This window comes from Bombina bombina, chromosome 1 (genome assembly GCF_027579735.1).
Source record: "Bombina bombina isolate aBomBom1 chromosome 1, aBomBom1.pri, whole genome shotgun sequence".
In the NCBI taxonomy this organism is placed as follows: Eukaryota; Metazoa; Chordata; class Amphibia; order Anura; family Bombinatoridae; genus Bombina; species Bombina bombina.
In genome coordinates, this window is record NC_069499.1 from 564036661 (window position 1) to 564060968 (window position 24308).

At 38.6% G+C, this 24308-nt stretch overlaps 1 protein-coding gene across 1 annotated transcript in view; it reads left to right on the forward strand.

The window, feature by feature from the left end:
- Positions 1–1970: 1970 nt before the first annotated feature.
- SUMO3 (small ubiquitin like modifier 3) overlaps positions 1971–24308 on the forward strand; it is a 53225-nt gene continuing 30887 nt past the window's right edge. The window contains exons 1-2 of the mRNA XM_053698765.1: positions 1971–2143; positions 19992–20120. Coding sequence (XP_053554740.1) covers positions 2123–2143; positions 19992–20120 — 150 coding nt within the window. The 5' untranslated portion in view covers positions 1971–2122. The remainder of the gene's footprint in view (positions 2144–19991; positions 20121–24308) is intronic.

Here is a 24308-nt window from a genome sequence, read left to right on the forward strand (position 1 = left end):
AATAACAAAAGATAAGTAAATCAGATAATAATAGTAAAAGGGGAAGATTAAAAGGGAGGAGTGGGGTGAGAGGGCAGGTAGAAGTACATCAGTCTGTGTGTATGGGGAAGCAACACTGCAGGACAAAAAAGAAAATCACATGATTATGATAAAATGTAAGATCACCATGCTGGACCAGGATACAAATGTATTATGAAAGTAATGAATTTATCAGGCAAGCAGAAATTCTGTTTTCCTTCATAAGACGGTAAGAGTCCATGAGAGCATCACATGTGAGATACAATACCGAAGCAATGAAGTCCAAGAGACCACCACAAAATAGGGTGGGTCAATACTGGTAAGCTTAGGTGGCCTTAGTGTTATGGCAAACAGGCGACCGCCTAAGGCCTCACTTATGGTGGGGCCTCATACAAGGCCATAAAAAAAAAAAATATATGTGCTGTTTGTTTTCTTTCTTTTCGTCCATGGGACAGTTAGTTTTAAATAATAACAGCCTCACCCACCAGCTTCCTCCAGGCACATCCAGATATTCTAACTCACACAGCCTCTTAGACACAACCACAAGTTATCTGGCTCCTGTCAAGTGCAGACTTGCCCCTTCCTTTTCCTCCACCTTCTGCCTGCCCCAGTGCGGTGCTGTCAGTCTCAGCATAATCAGGAAGCAGGACAACAGGCAGCAATGAAAAGGAGGGGGAGATGTATCTAGTCTGATTATCCTAAAATACCTCCTAGGCTTCCCCATTCTAACCAATAGGCAACAAGAGATAATAAGCAGCTAGTAATATTTCTTATACTCTCATGTCTGTCCCACCACTGTCGCCCTCTCTCCTTCTCTCTCTCTCCAGTCTTGTGTATTTTTCATTGGACAAACATTGTACATGTCAACGTTTTTGCGCACACTGCTCAAAAAAATAGAGGGAGCATTGCTACTGAGTAATTTTTTAGGTAAATATGTAATTTATTTGTAATATTTTCTAAGTAACTTTTTATAGATATGTTGCATGTTTTATTCATTTTTGTCCCAAGTGAATTGTTAGAATGGGTTGTCACTATGCAAGACAAGAAAGTAAAATGAGTTATTTGTTCTAAACATAATAAAAAAATATTTAATATATTCTGCATTGACATGGTATATGTTGTTTATTTATGCCATAACTAACCATTTATCTCAGATTCTGTTACTCATATTTATATCATCTTGTTCTTTGTTATAATAATAAAAAAAAACACTTATTTGTGGTTCACATATTAGATTTTTAGATTGAATGACTGATATCATGCTGTCCTTGAGCATGTAATTTGAGAATTAGATTGCCTCTTTAATTGTAAAGCTCCACCATTTCCATTAACACTGTTTAATAATGGAAATATTGCATTCAACATTTATACTTAATTCAAAATATTAGAATTAACAATACAATATAACACAGGAGGGATCTGTTCCAAAGAACTTACAATCTAGAAATGGCTTAGTTCTTTTTTGTATATTGGACCCTTTTCTATGCAGTCTTATCCTGTTGTTTATCTATGCATTCCTAGAAGTCTAATCATTTTTCTTACACACAGTTTTCTTTGCCATTTTATGGTTCAATTTGTGTTACCGTACCTAAATTGTAGCACAAGTGCGGGCCATGTAATATATACATTTTACTTACGTAATCATGGCTAGTATGGACTGTAAATACACTAAATTAATTTATACTAATTTGCCAATCAGTAATTTTCCGTAGTTAAACAGTAATGTCACTTTATACTTAGCACCATGCAGATTCATAACTGCATACATTTTTTTTATCATGAATCTAATAATCTAGATTCTATTGTGATTGATTGTCCCTTTGACATCCTCACTTCCTGTCACCTCCCCTCCACGCGCGCTCTCTCTACCAGCTAGAGATGATGAAACCAACTGGGCGTGTCCGCGCGCTAAGGGGAGGGCAAAACAGGCGGATACGCGCATCGTGAACGCGCATTACACACGTGACTCGAATGTAGCCAATGCGGATGCGTTATAATGTGGGGTTAAAGCGCGTGCCCGCTTGAAAAAAATAAAAACGGTGAGAGGGGAGAAAAAAAAGCTCACGGGTAGAAAAAAGAGCGGGAGAGAAACAGAGACTTAATAATGTCTGAGGAAAAACCAAAGGTAAGCGGGGTGGCGAGTGTAAGTGCATAGATTGCAGAAATCCTGCGTGTTTGTCTGAGTTGCCTGTATCTGCAAGAAAGAAGAGCAGGGACTCGGTTATATCGGGTCTAAAAGAGCGTAGTCGGACTTGTTCTGGTTAAATATATACATTTTAAAAACATTAACGCCTGGGGGTTAAACCGTGAAGCAATTAGGCCTTAGTAAGAGGGCAGGCGTTGGGCAGAGTCCAAAGAGCGTAGGGGAACGGTTTTATTTCGATTTAGGCCAGAATGCCCATCAAGCCAGCTCTTAGACTAAGGTGGCCTTAAAAAAAAAAAAAACCACAGGGAAGGGAACACGATCGTCACAATGTCATGCACCATTAATGGCAGTAGGGGGAGCAGAGAAATGTTTTACAGAGTGCGAACAGCTGAGGCTGGAGGCCGCCAGAATTATTATACAGACTCTTCAGGGAATGCGCGCCAAACCGGCCGGTGCCCTCACACGTGTGAGCGCTCAGTGAATTATTCCAATTTCTTCTCAGACCTACGACTGTGTGCAGAAATTTCGTTTGGTCAAAAAACGGATTTCTAGCACCATCACAATCCGCATGATGTATACACGTGCGTGACTTCTGTTTACAGTAGTTCTGTCTGGCTGCCATAGGAAGCTGTAGTGTAATTTACCATAGCTAAAAAAAATAGCGTGACATAGGAACACAATTTTTACTCTGTACTTTTTTGTTTTGTTAACAAAATAAACAGATCTGTTAACTACTCTTGCGCTAAATGTTAGTTTTTTGGGTTGGGGGGGAGGGGTATTGCCTTGCGCTATATATATATATATATATATATATATATATTTATTTTAAGACATGGAGGATTTTAATATGAGATTTCTATCTCCCACATACTTTTAATGAATATATATAATTCATACACTTCTCATGGATCTAAAGACCTGTTTCTCTGCTAATTCAGTAAGATTTGAAAGGACCAGTAAATACAATTTGCATAATAAACAAATATAATGGCATTTAGTCTGAACTTCAATGTATATACTGTGAATTCTTGCACATGCTCAGTAGGAGCTGGTATACATATAAAAAGAATGCACATTTTAATGGAAGTATATTGGAAAGTTGTTTAAAATTGCATACTCTATACGAATCATGAAAGGTTAAATTTTGACTTGAGTGTCCCTTTAACCCCTTAGTGACCAGAGCACTTTTCCATTTGTTGACCGTTTGGGACCAAGGCTAGTTTTACATTTCTGCAGTGTTTGTGTTCAGCTGTAATTTTCCTCTTACTCATTTACTGTACCCACACATATTATTATATACCAATTTTCTCGCCATTAAATGGAATTTCTAAAGGTACCATTATTTTCATCATATCTTTATAACTTACTATAATTTTTTTATAAAATGAGGAAAAAATTAAACTCTTTTTTCAAACTTTGACCCCCAAAATCTGTTGCACATCTACAACCACCAAAAAACACCCATGCTAAATAGTTTCTAAATTTTGTCCTGAGTTTAGAAATACCCAATGTTTACATATTCTTTGCTTTTTTTGCAAGTTATAGGGCCATAAATACAAGTAGCACTTTGCTATTTCCAAACCACTTTTTTTTTCAAAATTAGCGCTAGTTATATTGGGACACTAATATCTGTCAGGAATCCCTGAATATCCCTTTGACATGTATATATATTTTTTTTAGAAGACATCCCAAAGTATTGATCTAGGCCCATTTTGGTATATTTCATGCCACCATTTCACCGCCAAATGCTATCAAATAAAAAAAATTGTTCACTTTTTCACAAATTTTTCCACAAACTTTAGGTTTCTCACTGAAATTATTTACAAACAGCATGTGCAATTATGGGACAAATGGTTTTAAATGCTTCTCTGGGAACCCCTTTGTTCAGAAATAGCAGACATATATGGCTTTGACGTTGCTTTTTGGTAATTAGAAGGCCGCTAAATGCCACTGTGCACCACACGTGTATTATGCCCAGCAGTGAAAGGGGTTAATTATGGAGCTTATAGGGTTAATTTTAGTGTAGTAGCCAACCCCAAGAATTGATCTAGGCCCATTTTGGTATATTTCATGCCAACATTTCACCGTCAAATGCGATCAAATAAAAAAAAAAAAAAAAAAACTTAAAATTATTCACAACTTTAGGTTTCTCACTGAAATTATTTACAAACAGCTTGTGCAATTATGACACAAATGGTTGTAAATGCTTCTCTGGGATCCCCTTTGTTCAGAAATAGCAGACATATATGGCTTTGGCGTTGCTTTTTGGTAGTTAGGTCGCTAAATGCCTCTGCGCATCACACGTATATTATGTCTAGCAGTGAAGGGGTTAACAAGGTAGCTTGTAGGGAGCTTGCAGGGTTAATTTTAGCTTTAGTGTAGAGATTAGCCTCCCACCTGACACATCCCACCCTGATCCCTCCCCCACCCCACAATTGTCCCCGCCATCTTAAGTACTGGCAGAAAGTCTGCCAGTACTAAAATACGTGTTTTTGGGGGGTTAGGGTTTTTTTTAAAAAAAAATTCTTCTGCTGTGTAGGACCCCTCCTTAGCCCCTAACCCCCCGCCTTATTGTGTGCCATATTGGCTACTGGCAGCTGTCTGCCAGTACCAAGTTTGCAATAACAATGTGTTTTTTTTTTTTTGTTTTTTTTTTTTAATTTTTATTATTTTATTAAATATTTTCTTTATTTCTGTAGTGTAGCTGCCCCCTCAACATCCAACCCCCCATCCTCTCCCAGATCACTTAATTTTAAAATACCACCCTCCCAGTCCTCTCTCCCAGCCACGGATCTACAGCATATTTTTGCTGTTTGCACAGATCTCACGTGCGTCCCCGCGCACAAGATCCCCCCCCCCCCTCCTCCACCAATGACTGTCCACCCACCTCCCTGGATGAGCTCCCACCCACCGACGATAACTGCCATGGATAGCCGATGCAGAGAGGGCCACAGAGTGGCTCTCTGCATCGGATGGCTAAAAACGGTTATTGCAGGATGCCTCAATATAGAGGCATCACTGCAATAACATGAAAGCGGCTGGAAGCGATCCTTGGTCATTAACTGCATTTTTTTGCAGGACGTACCCCATACGTCGTTGGTCGTTAAGGGAGATTGAACCTTGTTACTTTATCAGCAAATTTATGACAGTCCCTAATTTATCTTGGCAGAGACAAGATAAGGTTACATAGGTTTTAGAAACCTGTTCTGCTTAAAGAGACAGCAACACGTAATTACATGTTTATACAGCCTTCTTATAGTAACACATAAGCAGAGACTTAAAGGGCCAGTAAACCTAAAAAATGTTATACAATTCTGCACATAGTGCAGAATTATATAACATTATATTGGTATTATCGTTCTAAAACTTAATATTCCCTTTGTATTTTTTATAAATATGACTGTTTCTCAGACCCGCTCTCTGTGCTCTTCTGAGCGGGTCTGTTTTTATTACACAGCGCATTGGGCCAGCTGTATAGTCACAGCCCGGCCCTGACCGCGCCATAACACTAAGTGCAGCTCGCTCCTGCTGTCAGACAGAGCAGGAGCGAGCAGCACTTAGTGTTATGGCCTGGTCAGGGCCGGGCTGTGACTATACAGCTGGCCCAATGCGCTGTGTAATAAAAACAGACCCGCTCAGAAGAGCACAGAGAGCGGGTCTGAGAAACAGTCATATTTATAAAAAAATTCAACGGGAATATTAAGTTTTAGAACGATAATACCAATATAATGTTATATAATTCTGCACTATGTGCAGAATTATATAACATTATTTTTTAGATTTACTGACACTTTAATGTTAAGTGTGTATCACTTTGTTGCCATTAAGTCAAGAGTGCAGTCGGTGGAGCTTATTTGGAAGAGCAATTTCAGGCTTGCATCTCAAAGACTTAACTTTTTTTTATAATGTTCCTTTAAAGGGATATTAACACCAATTTTTTTTCATTCATGATTCAGATAGAGCATTACATTTTAAGCAACTTTCTAATTTACTCCTATTATCAATATATAATAATGGCTTTGGCATTGCTTTTTGGTAATTAGAAGGCCGCTAAATGCTGCTGTGCACCACACTTGTATTATGCCCAATAGTGACTCCTCTCAAACAGCTCTCTTCCCTCCCCCCACAGGTCACCCCCATCTTAAGTACTGGCAAAAAGTCTGCCAGTATAAACTTTTTTTTTTTTTTCTGCAGCGTAGGATCCCCCTTTACCACCCAACCTCCCTGATCTCCCCCCAAACGGCTCTCTAACCCTCCCCCCTCTACCTATTTGCAGCCATCTTAGGTACTGGCAGCTGTCTGCCAGTACCCAGTTTGCAGTTAAAATTGGGCTCAATGTTTAGTTTTTTATTTTAATAAACACATTTTTTTCCGTAGTGTTGCTGCGCCCCCTCAATACCCTACCTGCCTCCCCCTCCCAGATCCCTTTCCCAACACTTATCCCCCCTCACAAATTGTTTTTGGTAGCATTACCCTAGTGGTACCCGCCCCTCCCCCGAAAGCAGCTGGAAGTGATCGCAATCGCTTCCAGCACTTAAAACCTTATTAAGGTCCGTTTTTTTTGTAGGACGTACCTTGTATGTCCTTGGTCGTTACGGGGTTAAAAGCAGGAATGTAAGCATACGAGCTGGCCAATTTTTGGTTCAGCACCTGTGTAGCGCTTTCTGATTGGTGTCTAAATATAGCCATCATTCAGTAAGCGCTACCCAGTTTCTGAACCAAGAATTGGCTTTTTTCTAAGCTTACATTCAAATAAAGATACTAATAACAAAAAAAAATAGTAGGAGTCAATTATAAAGTTGCTGCTCTATCTTGATTTTTTCCTTAACTCCCTTTAAGGACATATATGTAGCAGTTAGCCTTGAGGTCAGCATAGCACATTTCAAGTTCTGAAAATAGGAAAATGTTAAGTTTCTATGAAATTAAGTGGGCAAAATAAGTAATGAAAATATATTGCTAATTAGACATTTTATAGAAAATCACAAGGGGTTTACTGTTCCTATAAAGGACCATTAACCCTTTGAGTGCTAAGCACTTTCCCACCTGGGTGCTAAGATTTTTTTTTAACGTTTTTATTTTTTTTAATTTATTTCATACCTCCAAGACTTACACTGTTGGAAATGTTAGGTGATTACCTTCCCAATGGTGGGTCTTGGGGGTCTGTAGCTGCTTAGATGCCTGAGATACAGGCTTCTAAGCAGCATGCCCCCTGCTCCTATACTTAACATTGTTAAGTATAAATAAAGTTGCGTGGTGGCGTCATCACGTTATTGCGCGTGACGTCATCACGCAAAACAGGAAGCCCCGGCAATGCCTGTCACTCTACAGGCACGATCGCCGGGGTAGGACGGGTGGGAGCCCCCAGATCTCCCTCATGGTGGGAGAGTGCTAGTGACGGCTCTGAGCCGTCATTAGCACCAGAGTGGGAAACTCTGTGACGGCTCAGCCGTCATTAGCACTCAAAGGGTTAAAGGGATAGTAAGCCCAATTTTTTTTTTATTCATTATTCCTATATAGAGCATGCGATTTTAAGCAACTTTTTAATTTACTCTTATCAATTTTTCTTCCTACTCTTGGTATCTTTATTTAAAAAGCAGAAATGTATGTTTAAGAGCCGGCCCATTAATGGTTCAGTACCTGGGTTGCTCTTGCATTTTTGGTGGCTAAATGTAACTAACCAATCAGCAAGTGCAACCCAGTCCTGAACCAAAAATGGGCCGGCTCTTAAACATACATTTCTGCTTTTCAAATAAAGATTCCAAGAGAAGGAAGAAAAATAATCAGAGTAAACTAAAAAGAGCATGCAATTTTAAGCAACTATCTGAATCATGAAAGTAAACCCAATTTTTTTTTCTATCCCACACAGTTGAGTTGCCTAAGTGACTAATAAACAACAAGGAAATGTTGGCACTTACTCAATTTCAAATGAGTAGTAGATTTTATTTTTACCTTTCTTAAAGTGAAGGTAAACTTTGGTGAATGAAAGTCAGTTAAAAATACTATTAAAAACAAGGGCACTTTCATTCATCAAAGTTTACCTTCACTTTAAGAAATGTAAAAATAAATCTAAAAACCTTAAAAAGCAAATTCTTATAAATTGTATACTTTCCAACTGTTACTTTTTAAAAAAAAAAAAATTGCAAACGCATATTAAAGGGACACTGAACCCACATTTTTTCTTCTGTGATTCAGATAGAGTATGACATTTTAAACAACTTTCTTATCAAATTTTCTTTATTCTCTTGGTATCTTTATTTGAAATGCAAGAATGTAAGTTTAGATGGCAGCCCATTTTTGGTGAACAACCTGGGTTGTCCTTGCTGATTGGTGGATAAATTCATCCATCAATAAAAATGTGCTGTCCAGAGGTCTGAACCAAATGCTTAGATGCCTTCTTTTTCAAATAAAGATAGCAAGAAAATGAATACAAATTGATAATAGGAGTAAATTAGAAAGTTGCTTAAAATTTATGCTCTCTGAATCACAAGAGGAAAAAACTGGGTTCAGTGTCCCTTTAAGGGAAAAACAATTTTACAGTATACTGTCCCTTTAAAGTGTGCATATAAAAATGTCTGCACAATTTGATAATGAAATTAAGAAAAAAAAATTCTTAGCTGAATAGTTTAATTTTGACTAGCCCTTATCCTTCTACTGAAACTTTACACTAATTTCTGTAGTATTAAAATTAGGGATGCACAGAAATTTCGGCCGCAGAAAGTTTCGGCCGAAAATGGCATTTTTGGCTATTTCGGTTTTCGGTTATTTTGCCTGTTTCGGTAAAATTGTGTAGCATGTTTCAAATTTGATGCTAGCCTAGAGCTGCTGTTTAAGTTTATTACTTGACTTACTGTTCTGCATATGAGTTTTCTAGGACTATACTTTATTTGGATATTTGGTAAAAAAAAAACAACTTAAATATGATTCTGTTACATAGAAGTAAATGAAGAATAATACAGTATATTGATATTTATAATTGTTTTAAGTAGGGATGCACCAAAATTTTGGTCGCCGAAAATGGCATTTTTTGCCTGGTTTTTTTTGTTCTTGGTAAAATTATTGTGTAGCATATTATTGTTTTAAGATATTTTTGTCCAATTTCAGTGTGTTACTTTCAATAAAAGTGTGGGATTTTTTTATTGACTAATTATGCAAAAAAAAAAAAAACCCCAAAAAAAATATTTGAAAATAATTTGAAAAAATACATTTTCGGTATCAGTTTCGGTTTTCGGCCAAGTGCATCCCAAATTTTCGGATTCGGTTTCGGTCCAGCATTTCCATTTCGGTGCATCACTAATTAAAATAGCTGCACAGTATATGATACCTGTAGTAAGCAGTGTTTATGCCAGTAGCTCAGGTGCAAATTAGTTTTGCAGGTAGCAGTTGGGCCTTTATTGGACCAAAATTCTGTATTCATGCCTCAAACAGGAAAAAATGTTTCAACTGTTCCATAAGCAGAAAATTCTAAAATATGGACTACCTGCTTTGGTAGACTTACCACGGTTTGTTTTAGTTTGATAGTTGCCTGAAGCAACCCTTCTAGGCATGCACGAGATGCCGCTATGCCTCTACTGGAATTTTACTGCTTTTCTCCATATAGTATTCAACACATGCTCAGTGCTTTTGCATTCTTTATTATGCATTTACTGATTTTAATTGTCATTCTTAAAGGGATAGTACACACCAAAAATGTAGTTGTTTAAAAAGATAGATAATATACTTTACCTCTGTAATTACCTTGTATCTAAGCTTCTGCTGAATGCCTCCTTATCTCAGATCTTTTAACAGACTTGCATTTCAGGCAATTAGTTCTGACTCTTAAATAACTTCATGTGCATGAGCACAGTGTTATCTATATGAAACACATGAACTAATGCCCTCTAGTGGTGAAAACTGTCAAATGCAGAGGCGGCCTTTAAGGGCTTAGAAATTAGCATATGAGCCTACCTATGTTTAGCTTTCAGCTAAGAATAACGAGAGAACAAAGCAAATTTGATGATAAAAGTAAATTAGAAAGTTGTTTAAAATTACACGTGCTATCTGGATCATGAAAGTTTAAAGGGACATTATACACACTTTTTTTTTTTTTTCTTTGCATAAATGTTTTGTAGATTATCTATTTATATAGCCCATAAAGTGTTGTGTGTTTTTTTTTTTTAAATGTATAGTTTTGCTTATTTTTAATAACTGCACTGATTTTCAGACTCCTAATCAAACCCCAAAGTTTTAGGAGAATACCGTCCTATATCTACTCCAGCTTGCTCCTATTTGTGTAAAGGGTCTTTTCATATGCAAAGTGAGTGGGGAGTGTCTTATTTCCTACTTTCAGTGGGCTTTCCAGCCTCCTTTTTCAACAGAGCTAAACAGAGAGCTTCTAAATCAGTTTTTAAACAGTTTTATACTGGATTTTTATATCAGTATCTGAATTTTATTCTTTATAGTAGTGTGTATTACATGCAGTTATATGAAAATTGGTGAACACTGTCCCTTTAATTTGGATTTTACCCCAAGGCAGAACATTCAGTTATCTGAGATGTAATCGCAGAAAATGCATCATTTCTGCAGAAAGAACAGGACACATGCAGGAACTGTTACTGCTTTAAGGGACACTGTAGCCAATTTTTTTCTTTTGTAATTCAGAAAGAGCATGCAATTTTAAGCAACTTTCTAATTTACTCCTATTATCAATTTTTCTTCGTTCTCTTGCTATCATTATTTGAAAAAGAAGGCATCTAAGCTTTTTTTTTGGTTTCAGTACTCTGGACAGCACTTTTTTATTGGTGGATGAATTTATCCACCAATCAGCAAGGACAACCCAGGTTGTTCACCGAAAATGGGCCGGCATCTAAACTTACATTCTTGCATTTCAAATAAAGATACCAAGAGAATGAAGAAAATTTGATAATGGGAGTAAATTAGAAAGTTGCTTAAAATTTCATGCTCAATCTGAATCACGAAAGAATTTTTTTGGGTACAGTGTCCCTTTAACTTTGCAGCGCTGCTTCACATCAGGCTATTCTCTTCAAACAGAGCTTTGCTCTGGCTGCACTGTAAGTTTTTCTTATAGGGATACTAAACCCAATTTTTTTTTTTTACATGATTCAGATAGAGCATGAGATTTTAAGCACCTTTCTAATTTACTCCTATTAATTTTTCTTTGTTCTCATGCTATCTTGATTTGAAAAAACAGTACTGTAAGCTGGACCATTTTTTGTTCAGCACCTGAGTAGCACTTGCTGATTTGTGGCTAAATGTAGCAAACCAATCAGCAAGCTCTACCAAGGTGCTGAACTAAAAATGGGCCGACTCCTAACCTTTTATTACCGCTTTTTCAAATCAAGAGAACAAAGAAAAATTGTTATGAGTAAATTGGAAAGTTGCTTAAAATTGCATGATCTATCCGAATCATGAAAGAAAAAATGTGGGGTTAGTATCCCTTTAACACAGAGCATCCACAGCAAAGTGCTGTTTGAAGTGAACAGTCAAATATGCAGTAGAGCTGCATAGGAGTAGATTGTTGAATGGTTCTCAGATTTTTTTTTCAAACCTGCCCCTAGTCTTTCCCAGTTTGCAAAGCTGTTTTTTTCTGAATGTAAGACATTCTTATGAGCAATGCATCTTTTTTATTACTGCATTTCTGTTAGACTAAGAGAAAAGGAAACAAATTTATTCAAGAGACATTTTACAGTTGATATGTTTGTCTGCAGCTAATTTGCAATCCAATATTCAACTGCTGTAATATATTATAAAACCTTTAAAATTGCGTTTTTCTCCAGTTGACTAACACACTGCAATTGAACTGGTGCTTTAGTGTAAATGCCTAATTTTAAAATTAAATTATATTTAAAAATAACGTGCAGAAAAATTTTCACTAAAAAAAAATATCATTGCAGAAAGTGAAAAAAGTTCTTTCTCTGGGGACTTTACTATCCCTTTAACCGCTTTGAGGGTGTTAAAAACAGTATTACAGGGTTGCTAGTTTTAAAATTACATGCTTTAAATTAGCTTGTCTGTTTTTGTTTTTTTTCCTCTCCTAATGGCTTTTTTAATTTTAATATCATTAATAGCTGATATTTGTTCTAAATCCAAGTATAGCCTAAATGGAACACCTCCAAAATAACACTCACATTTTTAGTTAAAGGGACAGGAAACCCTAAAATTCTTTCATGCTATGGATAGAACATACAATTTGAAACACATTTCTATTATCACATTTGCTTCATTCTATTGTAATTGCTGAAAAAACAGCATTGCACTACTGGTAGCTAGCTGCCAAACACATCTAGTCAGCCAATCACAAGAGGTGTGTGTGTGCAGGCATCAATCAGCAGCTAGCTTCCACTTGTTAAGGATATGTGCATATTTTTTCAACAAGGTACAGCAAAAGAACGAAACACATTTGAAAATGGAAGTTAATTTAAAAGTGAATTAAAAAGCTACATGCTCTGTCTGAATCTTGCAGGTTTAATTTTGACTTTCCTATCCCTTTAAATACAAATTAAATTAGTTACTAACAAGTTTAACTTTCTATATACTGTTCAGCTTTACAAAATCTGAGTAGTGTTCAACATTAAATTTGTTTTCTCGGTGGACACGAGGGCTTTGCAAAAAAATAGGCATATGCATTTGGACGCAAATAAATGCCAAACATGGTGGCCACCAGCATCATTCGGCTATTCTCAGAGTTGGATTTCTTCTTGTGAAAGTGCACAAGTAGAAATATGGCTCTAAAAACAGTGAAATGCTGCTGCCATGTTTGACATTTGTTTGGTTCAGAATAGTCCAAATGCACATGCCTAGCAAAAATACTTTTTTTTTTTTTTTTTTTAAAGGGACGGATTTGATGTTAGAGTTTAGGGAAGGTCCTATTATTACACAATGACGTTTTAAAGGGACATTATACACATTTTTTTCCTTGCATAAATGTTTTGTAGATCTATTTATATAGCCCATGAAGTTTTTTTTAAAGTTTAGTTTTGCTTATTTTTAAATAACATTGCTCTGATTTTCAGACTCCTAACCAAGCCCCAAAGTTTTATGTGAATACCGTCAGCTACCTTCTCCAGCTTGCTCCTGTTTGTACAGGGTCTTTTCATATGCAGGGGGAGGGGGGAGTGTCTTATTTCCCACTTGCAGTGGGCTTTCCGGCTACCTTTTCAACAGCGCTAAACTGAGAGCTTCTCTTGTTAAGTGTATCCAGTCCACGGATCATCCATTACTTGTGGGATATTCTCCTTCCCAACAGGAAGTTGCAAGAGGATCACCCACAGCAGAGCTGCTATATAGCTCCTCCCCTCACTGTTATATCCAGTCATTCTCTTGCAACTCTCAACTAAGATGGAGGTCGTAAGGGGACTGTGGTGTTTTATACTTAGTTTATTTCTTCAATCAAAAGTTTATTTTTAAATGGTACCGGAGTGTACTGTTTATCTCAGGCAGTATTTAGAAGAAGAATCTGCCTGCGTTTTCTATGATCTTAGCAGAAGTAACTAAGATCCTTTGCTGTTCTCACATATTCTGAGGAGTGAAGTAACTTCAGAGGGGGAATAGCGTGCAGGTTTTCCTGTAATAAGGTATGTGCAGTTAAAATATTTTTCTAGGGATGGAATTTGCTAGAAAATGCTGCTGATACCGACGTAATGTAAGTAAAGCCTTAAATGCAGTGATAGCGACTGGTATCAGGCTTATTAATAGAGATACATACTCTTATAAAAGTGTATTTTAAAACGTTTGCTGGCATGTTTAATCGTTTTTTTTACATATGTTTGGTGATAAAACTTATTGGGGCCTAGTTTTTTCCACATGGCTGGCTTGAATTTTGCCTGGAAACAGTTCCCTGAGGCTTCCCACTGTTGTAATATGAGTGGGAGGGGGCTATTTTAGCGTTTTTTTTGCACAGCAAAAATTACAGACAGACATCCAGCTTCTTCCTGCATGATCCAGGACTTCTCTGAAGGGCTCAAAAGTCGTATTGAGGGAGGTAAAAAGCCACAGTAGAGCTGTGGCAGTTGTTGTGACTGTTTAAAAAACGTTTTTGTCATTTGTTGTTCCGTTTTTGGTATTAAGGGGTTAATCATCCATTTGCAAGTGGGTGCAATGCTCTGCTAACTTATTACATACACTATAAAAATTTTGTTAGTGTAACTGCATTTTTTCACTGTTATTTCAAAATTTGGGAAAATTTGTGTTTCTTAAAGGCGCAGTAACGTTTTTTTATATTGCTTGTAAACTTGTTTTAAAATGTTTTCCAAGCTTGCTAGTCTCATTGCTAGTCTGTTTAAACATGTCTGACACAGAGGAACATACTTGTTCATTATGTTTGAAAGCCATGGTGGAGCCCCATAGGAGAATGTGTACTAAATGTATTGATTTCACCTTAAACAGTAAAGAATTATCACCAGAGGGTTCTGTCGAGGGGGAAGTTATGCCGACTAACTCTCCCCACGTGTCAGACCCTTCGCCTCCCGCTCAGGGGACGCACGCTAATATGGCGCCAATTACATCAGGGATGCCCATAGCGATTACCCCCAATGCAGAACATACAGTGATCTGAGATGTCATCGCAGAAAATGCAGCATGTCTGCAGAAAGAAAAGGACACATGCAGGAACTGTCAACGATTTAACTTTGCAGCGCTGATCCACATTTGGCTGTTCTCTTCAAACAGAGGTGTGCTCTGGCTGCACTGTGTAAGTTTTCCTTATCACAGTGCATCCAGAGCAAAGTGCTGTTTGAAGAGAACAGTCAAATATGCAGTAGCGCAGCAAAGCAGCAGTGCATTTATTGTTTACTATCTCTAACCCACCCCTTAGCCTTTCCCAGTCTGCAAAGCTGTTTTTTCTGAATCTAAGACGTTCTTACGAGCAATGCACGTTTTTATTAATACATTTCTATGTTAGACTAAGAGAAAATTAAACTAATTTATTCAAGAGACATTTTTACAAATTTCTTTTGTCTGCAGCTAATTTGCAATCCAATTTTCAACTATTGCACTATATAATAAAACTTTAAAAATTACTTTATCCTCTGGTTAACCAACATATTTCAATTGAACTGGTGCTTTAGTGTAACTGCCTAATTTAAAATTGAATTTTATTTAAAATTATGATCTGCAGCAAATTTTTCACTAAAAAAACATTGCAGAAAGTGAAAAAATGTTCTGCCTCTGGGGCGATTACCTTGCAGGACATGGCTGCAATCATGAATAATACCCTGTCAGAGGTATTATCTAGATTGCCTGAATTAAGAGGCAAGCGCGATAGCTCTGGGGTTAGGAGAGATACAGAGCGCGCAAATGCTGTTAGAGCCATGTCTGATACTGCGTCACAGTATGCAGAACATGAGGACGGAGAGCTTCAGTCTGTGGGTGACATCTCTGACTCGGGGAAACCTGATTCAGAGATTTCTAATTTTACATTTAAGCTTGAGAACCTCAGTGTATTGCTTGGGGAGGTATTAGCTGCTCTGAATGACTGTAACACAGTTGCAATTCCAGAGAAATTGTGTAGGTTGGATAGATACTATGCGGTGCCGGTGTGTACTGACGTTTTTCCTATACCTAAAAGGCTTACAGAAATTATTAGCAAGGAGTGGGATAGACCCGGTGTGCCCTTTTCCCCACCTCCAATATTTAGAAAAATGTTTCCAATAGACGCCACTACACGGGACTTATGGCAGACGGTCCCTAAGGTGGAGGGAGCAGTTTCTACTTTAGCAACGCGTACCACTATCCCGGTTGAGGACAGTTGTGCTTTTTCAGATCCAATGGATAAAAAATTGGAGGTTTACCTTAAGAAAATGTTTATTCAACAAGGTTTTATTTTACAGCCCCTTGCATGCATTGCACCTGTCACTGCTGCGGCGGCATTCTGGTTTGAGGCCCTGGAAGAGGCCATCCAGACAGCTCCATTGAATGAAATTATTGACAAGCTTAGAACGCTTAAGCTAGCTAACTCATTTGTTTCTGATGCCATTGTTCATTTGACTAAACTAACGGCTAAGAATTCCGGATTCGCCATCCAGGCGCGTAGGGCGCTATGGCTTAAATCCTAGTCAGCTGACGTGACTTCAAAGTCTAAATTACTCAACATTCCTTTCAAGGGGCAGACCTTATTCGGGCCTGGCTTGAAGGAAATTATTGCTGACATTACTGGAGGCAAGGGTCATACCCTTACTCAGGACAGGGCCAAATCAAAGGCCAAACAGTCTAAATTTCGTGCCTTTTGAAATTTCAAGGCAGGAGCAGCATCAACCTCATTCGCTTCAAAACAAGAGGGAACTGTTGCTCATTCCAGACAGGCCTGGAAACATAACCAGTACTGGAACAAGGGCAAGCAGGCCAGAAAGCCTGCTGCTGCCCCCAAGACAGCATGAAGGAACGGCCCCCTATCCGGAAACAGATCTAGTGGGGGGCAGACTTTCTCTCTTCGCCCAGGCGTGGGCAAGAGATGTTCAGGATCCCTGGGCGTTGGAAATCATATCTCAGGGATATCTTCTGGACTTCAAAGCTTCTCCTCCACAAGGGAGATTTCATCTTTCAAGGTTATCAGCAAACCAGATAAAGAAAGAGGCATTCCTAAGCTGTGTGCAAGACGACCTAGTAATGGGAGTGATCCATCCAGTTCCGCGGACGGAACAAGGACAGGGATTTTATTCAAATCTGTTTGTGGTTCCCAAGAAAGAGGGAACCTTCAGACCAATCTTGGATTTAAAGATCTTAAACAAATTCCTCAGAGTTCCATCATTCAAAATGGAAACTATTCGGACCATCCTACCCATGATCCAAGAGGGTCAGTACATGACCACAGTGGACTTAAAGGATGCCTACCTTCACATACCGATTCACAAAGATCATCATCGGTTCCTAAGGTTTGCCTTTCTAGACATGCATTACCAATTTGTAGCTCTTCCCTTCGGGTTGGCCACTGCCCCGAGAATTTTTACAAAGGTTCTGGGCTCACTTCTGGCGGTTCTAAGACCGCGATGCATAGCGGTGGCTCCGTATCTAGACGACATCCTGATACAGGCGTCAAGCTTTCAAATTGCCAAGTCTCATACAGAGATAGTTCTGGCATTTCTGAGGTCGCATGGGTGGAAAGTGAACGTGGAAAAGAGTTCTCTATCACCACTCACAAGAGTCTCCTTCCTAGGGACTCTTATAGATTCTGTAGGGATGAAAATTTACCTGACGGAGTCCAGGTTATCAAAACTTCTAAATGCTTGCCGTGTCCTTCATTCCATTCCACGCCCGTCAGTGGCTCAGTGCATGGAAGTAATCGGCTTAATGGTAGCGGCAATGGACTTGGTGCCATTTGCGCGCTTGCATATCAGACTGCTGCAATTATGCATGCTAAGTCAGTGGAATGGGTATTACTCAGATTTGTCCCCTCTACTAAATCTGGATCAAGAGACCAGAGATTCTCTTCTCTGGTGGCTTTCTCGGGTCCATCTGTCCAAGGGTATGACCTTTCGCAGGCCAGATTGGACGATTGTAACAACAGATGCCAGCCTTCTAGGTTGGGGCGCAGTCTGGAACTCCCTGAAGGCTCAGGGATTGTGGACTCAGGAGGAGAAACTCCTCCCAATAAATATTCTGGAGTTAAGAGCAATATTCAAGGCTCTTCTAGCTTGGCCTCAGTTAGCAACACTGAGGAGGTTCATCAGATTTCAGTCGGACAACATCAAGACTGTGGCTTACATCAACCATCAAGGGGGAACCAGGAATTCCCTAGCGATGTTGGAAGTCTCAAAGATAATTCGCTGGGCAGAGTCTCACTCTTGCCACCTGTCAGCGATCCACATCCCAGGCGTAGAGAACTGGGAGGCGGATTTTCTAAGTCGTCAGACTTTTCATCCGGGGGAGTGGGAACTCCATCCGGAGGTGTTTGCTCAACTCGTCCATCGTTGGGGCAAACCAGAACTGGATCTCATGGCGTCTCGCCAGAACGCCAAGCTTCCTTGTTACGGATCCAGGTCCAGGGACCCGGGAGCAACGCTGATAGATGCTCTAGCAGCTCCTTGGTTCTTCAACCTGGCCTATGTGTTTCCACAGTTTCCTCTGCTCCCTCGACTGATTGCCAAAATCAAACAGGAGAGAGCATCAGTGATTCTGATAGCGCCTGCGTGGCCACGCAGGACCTGGTATGCAGACCTAGTGGACATGTCATCTCTTCCACCATGGACTCTACCTCTGAGGCAGGACCTTCTAATACAAGGTCCTTTCAATCCTCCAAATCTAATATCTGAGACTGACTGCATGGAGATTGAACGCTTGATTCTATCAAGGTGTGGCTTCTCCGAGTCAGTCATTGATACCTTAATACAGGCTCGGAAGCCTGTCACCAGGAAAATCTACCATAAGATATGGCGTAAATATCTTTATTGGTGTGAATCCAAGAGTTACTCATGGAGTAAGGTTAGGATTCCTAGGATATTGTCCTTTCTCTAAGAGGGTTTGGACAAAGGCTTATCAGCTAGTTCTTTAAAAGTACAGATCTCTGCTCTGTCTATTCTTTTGCACAAGCGTCTGGCAGAAGTTCCAGACGTCCAGGCATTTTGTCAGGCTTTGGTTAGGATTAAGCCTGTGTTTAAACCTGTTGTTCCCCCGTGGAGCTTAAACTTGGTTCTTAAAGTTCTTCAGGGAGTTCCGTTTGAACCCCTTCATTCCATTGATATTAAACTTTTATCTTGGAAACTTCTGTTTTTGATGGCTATTTCCTCGGCTCGAAGAGTCTTTGAGTTATCTGCCTTACATTGTGATTCTCCTTATCTGTTTTTTAATTCAGGCAAGGTAGTTCTGCGTACCAAACGTGGTTTCTAACAGGAATATCAATCAAGAGATTGTTGTTCCATCATTGTGTCCTAATCCTTCAAAGAAGGAACGTCTCTTGCATAATTTGGACGTAGTCCGTGCCTTGAAGTTTTACTTACAGGCTACTAAAGATTTTCGTCAAACATCTGCCCTGTTTGTTGTTTACTCTGGACAGAGGTCAAAAAGCTTCGGCAACCTCTCTCTCCTTTTGGCTTCGGAGCATAATACGCTTAGCCTATGAGACTGCTGGACAGCAGCCCCCTGAAAGGATTACAGCTCATTCTACTAGAGCTGTGGCTTCCACCTGGGCCTTTAAAAATAAGGCCTCTGTTGAACAGATTTGCAAGGCTGCGACTTGGTCTTCGCTTCACACCTTTTCAAAATTTTACAAATTTGACACACTTGCTTCTTCGGAGGCTGTTTTTGGGAGACAGGTTCTACAGGCAGTGGTTCCTTCCGTTTAAGTTCCTGCCTTGTCCCTCCCATCATCCGTGTACTTTAGCTTTGGTATTGGTATCCCACAAGTAATGGATGATCCGTGGACTGGATACACTTAACAAGAGAAAACATAATTTATGCTTACCTGATAAATTTATTTATCTTGTAGTGTATCCAGTCCACGGCCCGCCCTGTCCTTTTTAAGGCAGGTATAAATTTTAATTAAACTAGTCACCACTGCACCCTATGGTTTCTCCTTTCTCGTCTTGTTTCGGTCGAATGACTGGATGTGGCAGTGAGGGGAGGAGCTATATAGCAGCTCTGCTGTGGGTGATCCTCTTGCAACTTCCTGTTGGGAAGGAGAATATCCCACAAGTAATGGATGATCCGTGGACTGGATACACTACAAGAGAAATAAATTTATCAGGTAAGCATAAATTATGTTTTTAAACAGTTTTATACTGGATTTTTATATCAGTATCTGCTTCTTATTCTTTATAGTAGTGTCTATTACATGCAGTTATATGAAAATGAGTGTATACTGTCCCTTTAAGTGTTTTTTTGTTTTTGTTTTTCCTCTTAGGAAACTGTGAAGACTGAAAATGACCACATCAATCTTAAAGTGGCAGGACAAGATGGTTCTGTGGTTCAGTTTAAAATAAAGAGACACACTCCTCTCAGCAAATTAATGAAAGCATACTGTGACAGACAGGTATGGCTCTTGCTCCTCTACAAGTCTTTATTTGCTTTTTAACATAGTAAGTATATTGTTGTGTTGTAATAGAGAAGTGTGACCATAATCATTTGTCTCGCAGCACAACATTTCTCTGTCTTGTATCACCTGCATTATTGATGTATTTTCAACCTTTTTCATATTTTTAGTTTAGGTTTCTTGAGTACATGCACATTGCCTATGTCTGTGTTCTGTACTGATTATCTTCCTCTTTCATATTGTGTGTTTAATGAAGTAGTAATTAGGGCTGCAACTAACTATTATTTTCATAATCGATTAACCGGCCTATTTTTTCGATTAATCGGATAAAAAGAGAATCAATACGTTTTCTATGATAAAATCCACATAATGAGTGTTACAAATATAAACTTCAGACTAAAACTTTACATTAACACAACTGTTTCTTCAATTTTTAAGCAGCAGAGCACAGTTTTATAATTAAACAAAACAAAACCACAAACTGTTTGAAAAGAGGTAGAACTAGAAAGAATTAGACTATCACTGTTAATAACATTCTGTTATTCAATCTTTCAGAAACTTTGCATTGAAATGCAAAAATCTCAACATGTCCACATGCTTCTGGCTAATGCTGGTTCTCTGTTTGCAGCTATATTTCCTGCAGCAGAGAAAAGGCTGAGGTGTATAAGTAGGGTTTTGCCAATTTCACCAAAGTGGGATATTTATCTTTGTTGGCTCCTCACCAATGCCAAGTGTTTTCTACCTTGGCAAGGGGCCTCTTAATAAAGTAACCATTGACTTCATTCTAACATATAAATATCTCTTGAATATCTATATGTAATGGTAAATAACCAGCTATAAGGTTAGGGGAAATATCTAGTCTGCTCTAAAAAAAAATAACAAATATAAACTTATAAAGGTTTAATCTGGTACATATTTTACCAATTTATTAAAAATATAAAAAAAACAATAAACAAAATCAAAAGCGCTAAGGACTGTACAGGGTGTGGACATTTAAAAAAAAAAAAAAAAAAAAAATACTTGTCCAAGGGACTAAAGCGGGAGCCCAATCTACTTGTCCTGATTCGCAAAATAATTTAAATCAAAACTGTATTTAAATAAGGTTTTTATTGATAAGGAGACAGACCTAACAATACTTAATCAACAAATGCAAGTAGGTAGTGAGATTAAACAGATTTCCAAATGAGAATTGTAGTTTACTTTATAAAAAAAAAAACACAACTAAACTTAACGGAGACAACCTCCATGAGGCTATTTATATGCATTGAAATGCTTGGTTACACTAGACTAGATGATCTAACTGTTGGTTATGTAAATCTGGGGAATGGGTAATAAAGGGATTATCTATCTTTTTTTAAACAATAATTCTGGAGTAGACTGTTCCTTTAACTTGTTAAATTCAGGAGTAAGCTTTGCAAACCATGAAAGGCGAGGTTAAATTATATATATATATATATATATATATATATATATATATATATATATATATATATATATATATATATATATATATATATATATATATATATATATATATATATATATATATATATATATATATATATACACACACACACCACGGAAGGGAACTGCACTCTCATACCGGACCGGGTACACATCCCATGACCCTGCAACATGCTCAGCCCTGGGTGCCACTGGCACTCACAGGAATCTGTGCTGTCCCCAGAGCCACAAGCAGTTAACCTCAGACAGGTCTGGGTGCAAGAACCATAGGGAAAATTACAAAACAAATTAATACAACACACAGAGAAAACCCAGCACTCACTTACAAGCTCTCAGCTAAGATTTAAAAGCAAAAATGGAAAGGTTAGTCACCGCATCTGGCCAAATGGGACAAGCTCAGGTACCACGTCAAGGTCCTTTCCAATACCTGAGACCCTAAAACAGCCACACAATGCAAGCTTTCAAATCCAAACAAACTGAAAACAAGGGAAGGGTGCACAGGTTCTTGCACCCAGACCTGTCTGGGGTTAACTGCTTGTGGCTCTGGGGACAGCACAGCTTCCTGTGAGTGCCAGTGGCACCCAGGGCTGAGCATGTTGCAGGGTCATGGGATGTGTACCCGGTCTGGTATGAGTGCAGTTCCCTTCCGTGTTTTGTATATGTCTAGGGTGGTTACATATTCCCGTGCACCTTGACGTGGTACCTGAGCTTGTCCCATTTGGCCAGATGCGGTGACTAACCTTTCCATTTTTGCTTTTAAATCTTTGCTGAGAGCTTGTGAGTGCTGGGTTTTCTGTGTTGTATTAATTTGTTTTGTAATTTTCCCTATGGTTCTTGCACCCAGACCTGTCTGGGGTTAACTGCTTGTGGCTCTGGGGACAGCACAGCTTCCTGTGAGTGCCAGTGGCACCCAGGGCTGAGCATGTTGCAGGGTCATGGGATGTGTACCCGGTCCGGTATGAGAGTGCAGTTCCCTTCCGTGTGTGTGTGTGTATTTTATTTTAGAGGTGTGTGTGTGTAACCTATGCAGGGACATGGCAAACTTTATAATTTTATTACAAAAAATGCCATGTTGCTATGTGCCTGCATCATTTGCTGCATTAGTTGTCATTAAAAGTATGGCAAATGTCTACAGGAATGTTTTGTTTACAAATAAAGGGAAAAGGCTTTCTATCATCTTAGACAATTATAACCTCCAGTGTATGGCTTCTTTTATAAATATACACCAGTAATTCTCACCAAAGGTATAATCTGCTTAGGTAATATAAAGTAAATTAGGGATGTGCAATGTTCCTAATTTGTGTACTATTACATCTGGTATCATTTTTTTTTTTTTTTTTTTTTTTATTTTTTTTTTTATTTTTTTTTTAGTTAAGTTCAGTTATTGGGGTATGATAAACATATATAAAAAAATTATTTCACTAAATTTTAAAAATGTTCCAAGACTGGACTGAAAACCAATGCTTTCAATGTGACAGATGTATAAGTAATACAAAAGGACAAGTGTTAAACACACTGGTCAGTAAACACACAAGTAAGATCACATTTTCAAAATGCTCATTTAAAACATTTGTAGCATTTTTAAAATCAGTGATCTAACAGCAAAAACCCTACACGGTAACAATATCATCTAAGCTCAACATAAACCTATGAGCCTCACCGTTCCACGGACACTGTTTATTTGAAGTGAGGGCTGTATAAATCAAGCCTGGCTGGCTTGTAGGAAGTAACCACTCTGACACTCCCTCCCGCACTGAAAAGGTTCAGCAGTACCGCTTGCACGCTGAGCAGCCCTCCACAGCTTCTAAACAAAGCAAATGTTAACCCCATGGCTTCCAAAATAGCTGTAGTGTATTGCACAGAAATACATTGCAGCGACCTTTGTTAGCCATGGGTGTTAAAAGGCAAGCAGTGCAGCCACTATGATCGGATCAGATATGTACAGTGAGGGCACGAGGTGAGAAGTAAGCGACTTGTTGTTATAAAGTTATTTCATAGGGCACAAAGTGGAATGCAACATACTATTTCTGAGTTAGAATCATCAGCAAGTTAAGAATGCTGATTTTATTATTGAAATACATAAATATTTGTATGATCTTTCTTACTTACATTTTTTTACACAGCTGAACTTTGTGTGCTGTTTTACTTTGATAACGGAAAAGGCTGGAAAACCTCAAAGTGAAACGGCACACAAAGTTCAGCTGTGTAAAAAAATGTAAGTAAGAAAGAGCATACAAATATTTATCCATTTCTAAACGTACCCCCTCCAGCTCAGATGAACTAACAATCAGGCACTCACCTCCAGCTCACAGATAAACAAACTAACAGGAGCGCACAGAGGCAGACTGCACTAAAGCAGAGACCAAGCTGAGCCTCCCATAGTAACAGCTGAGATGTGAGACATGCACTGAAACGGCTGCGTTATATGAAAAAGAAAAAGCTTTAGCCCTGCTGCTGTCTGCTTGCCGCAGCAGGACTAAATGTAATAACAAACCGAATTCCACATCCCTGCTGTATATCAATAACATGACAAAGCCTTACACATTTATTTATACAGTACATATAATCAGCAATAGCAAGCATCCGTTAATAATTGTGCAAACAGATAATAGTGCACATCAATTTAAATAACTCTCATCAATCTAGGGGCAAGGTGTAAACAACAAGCTCAGCACTATATCATGCAAAGCATAGTTCCAAATCACCAGATTTAATATAAACAAT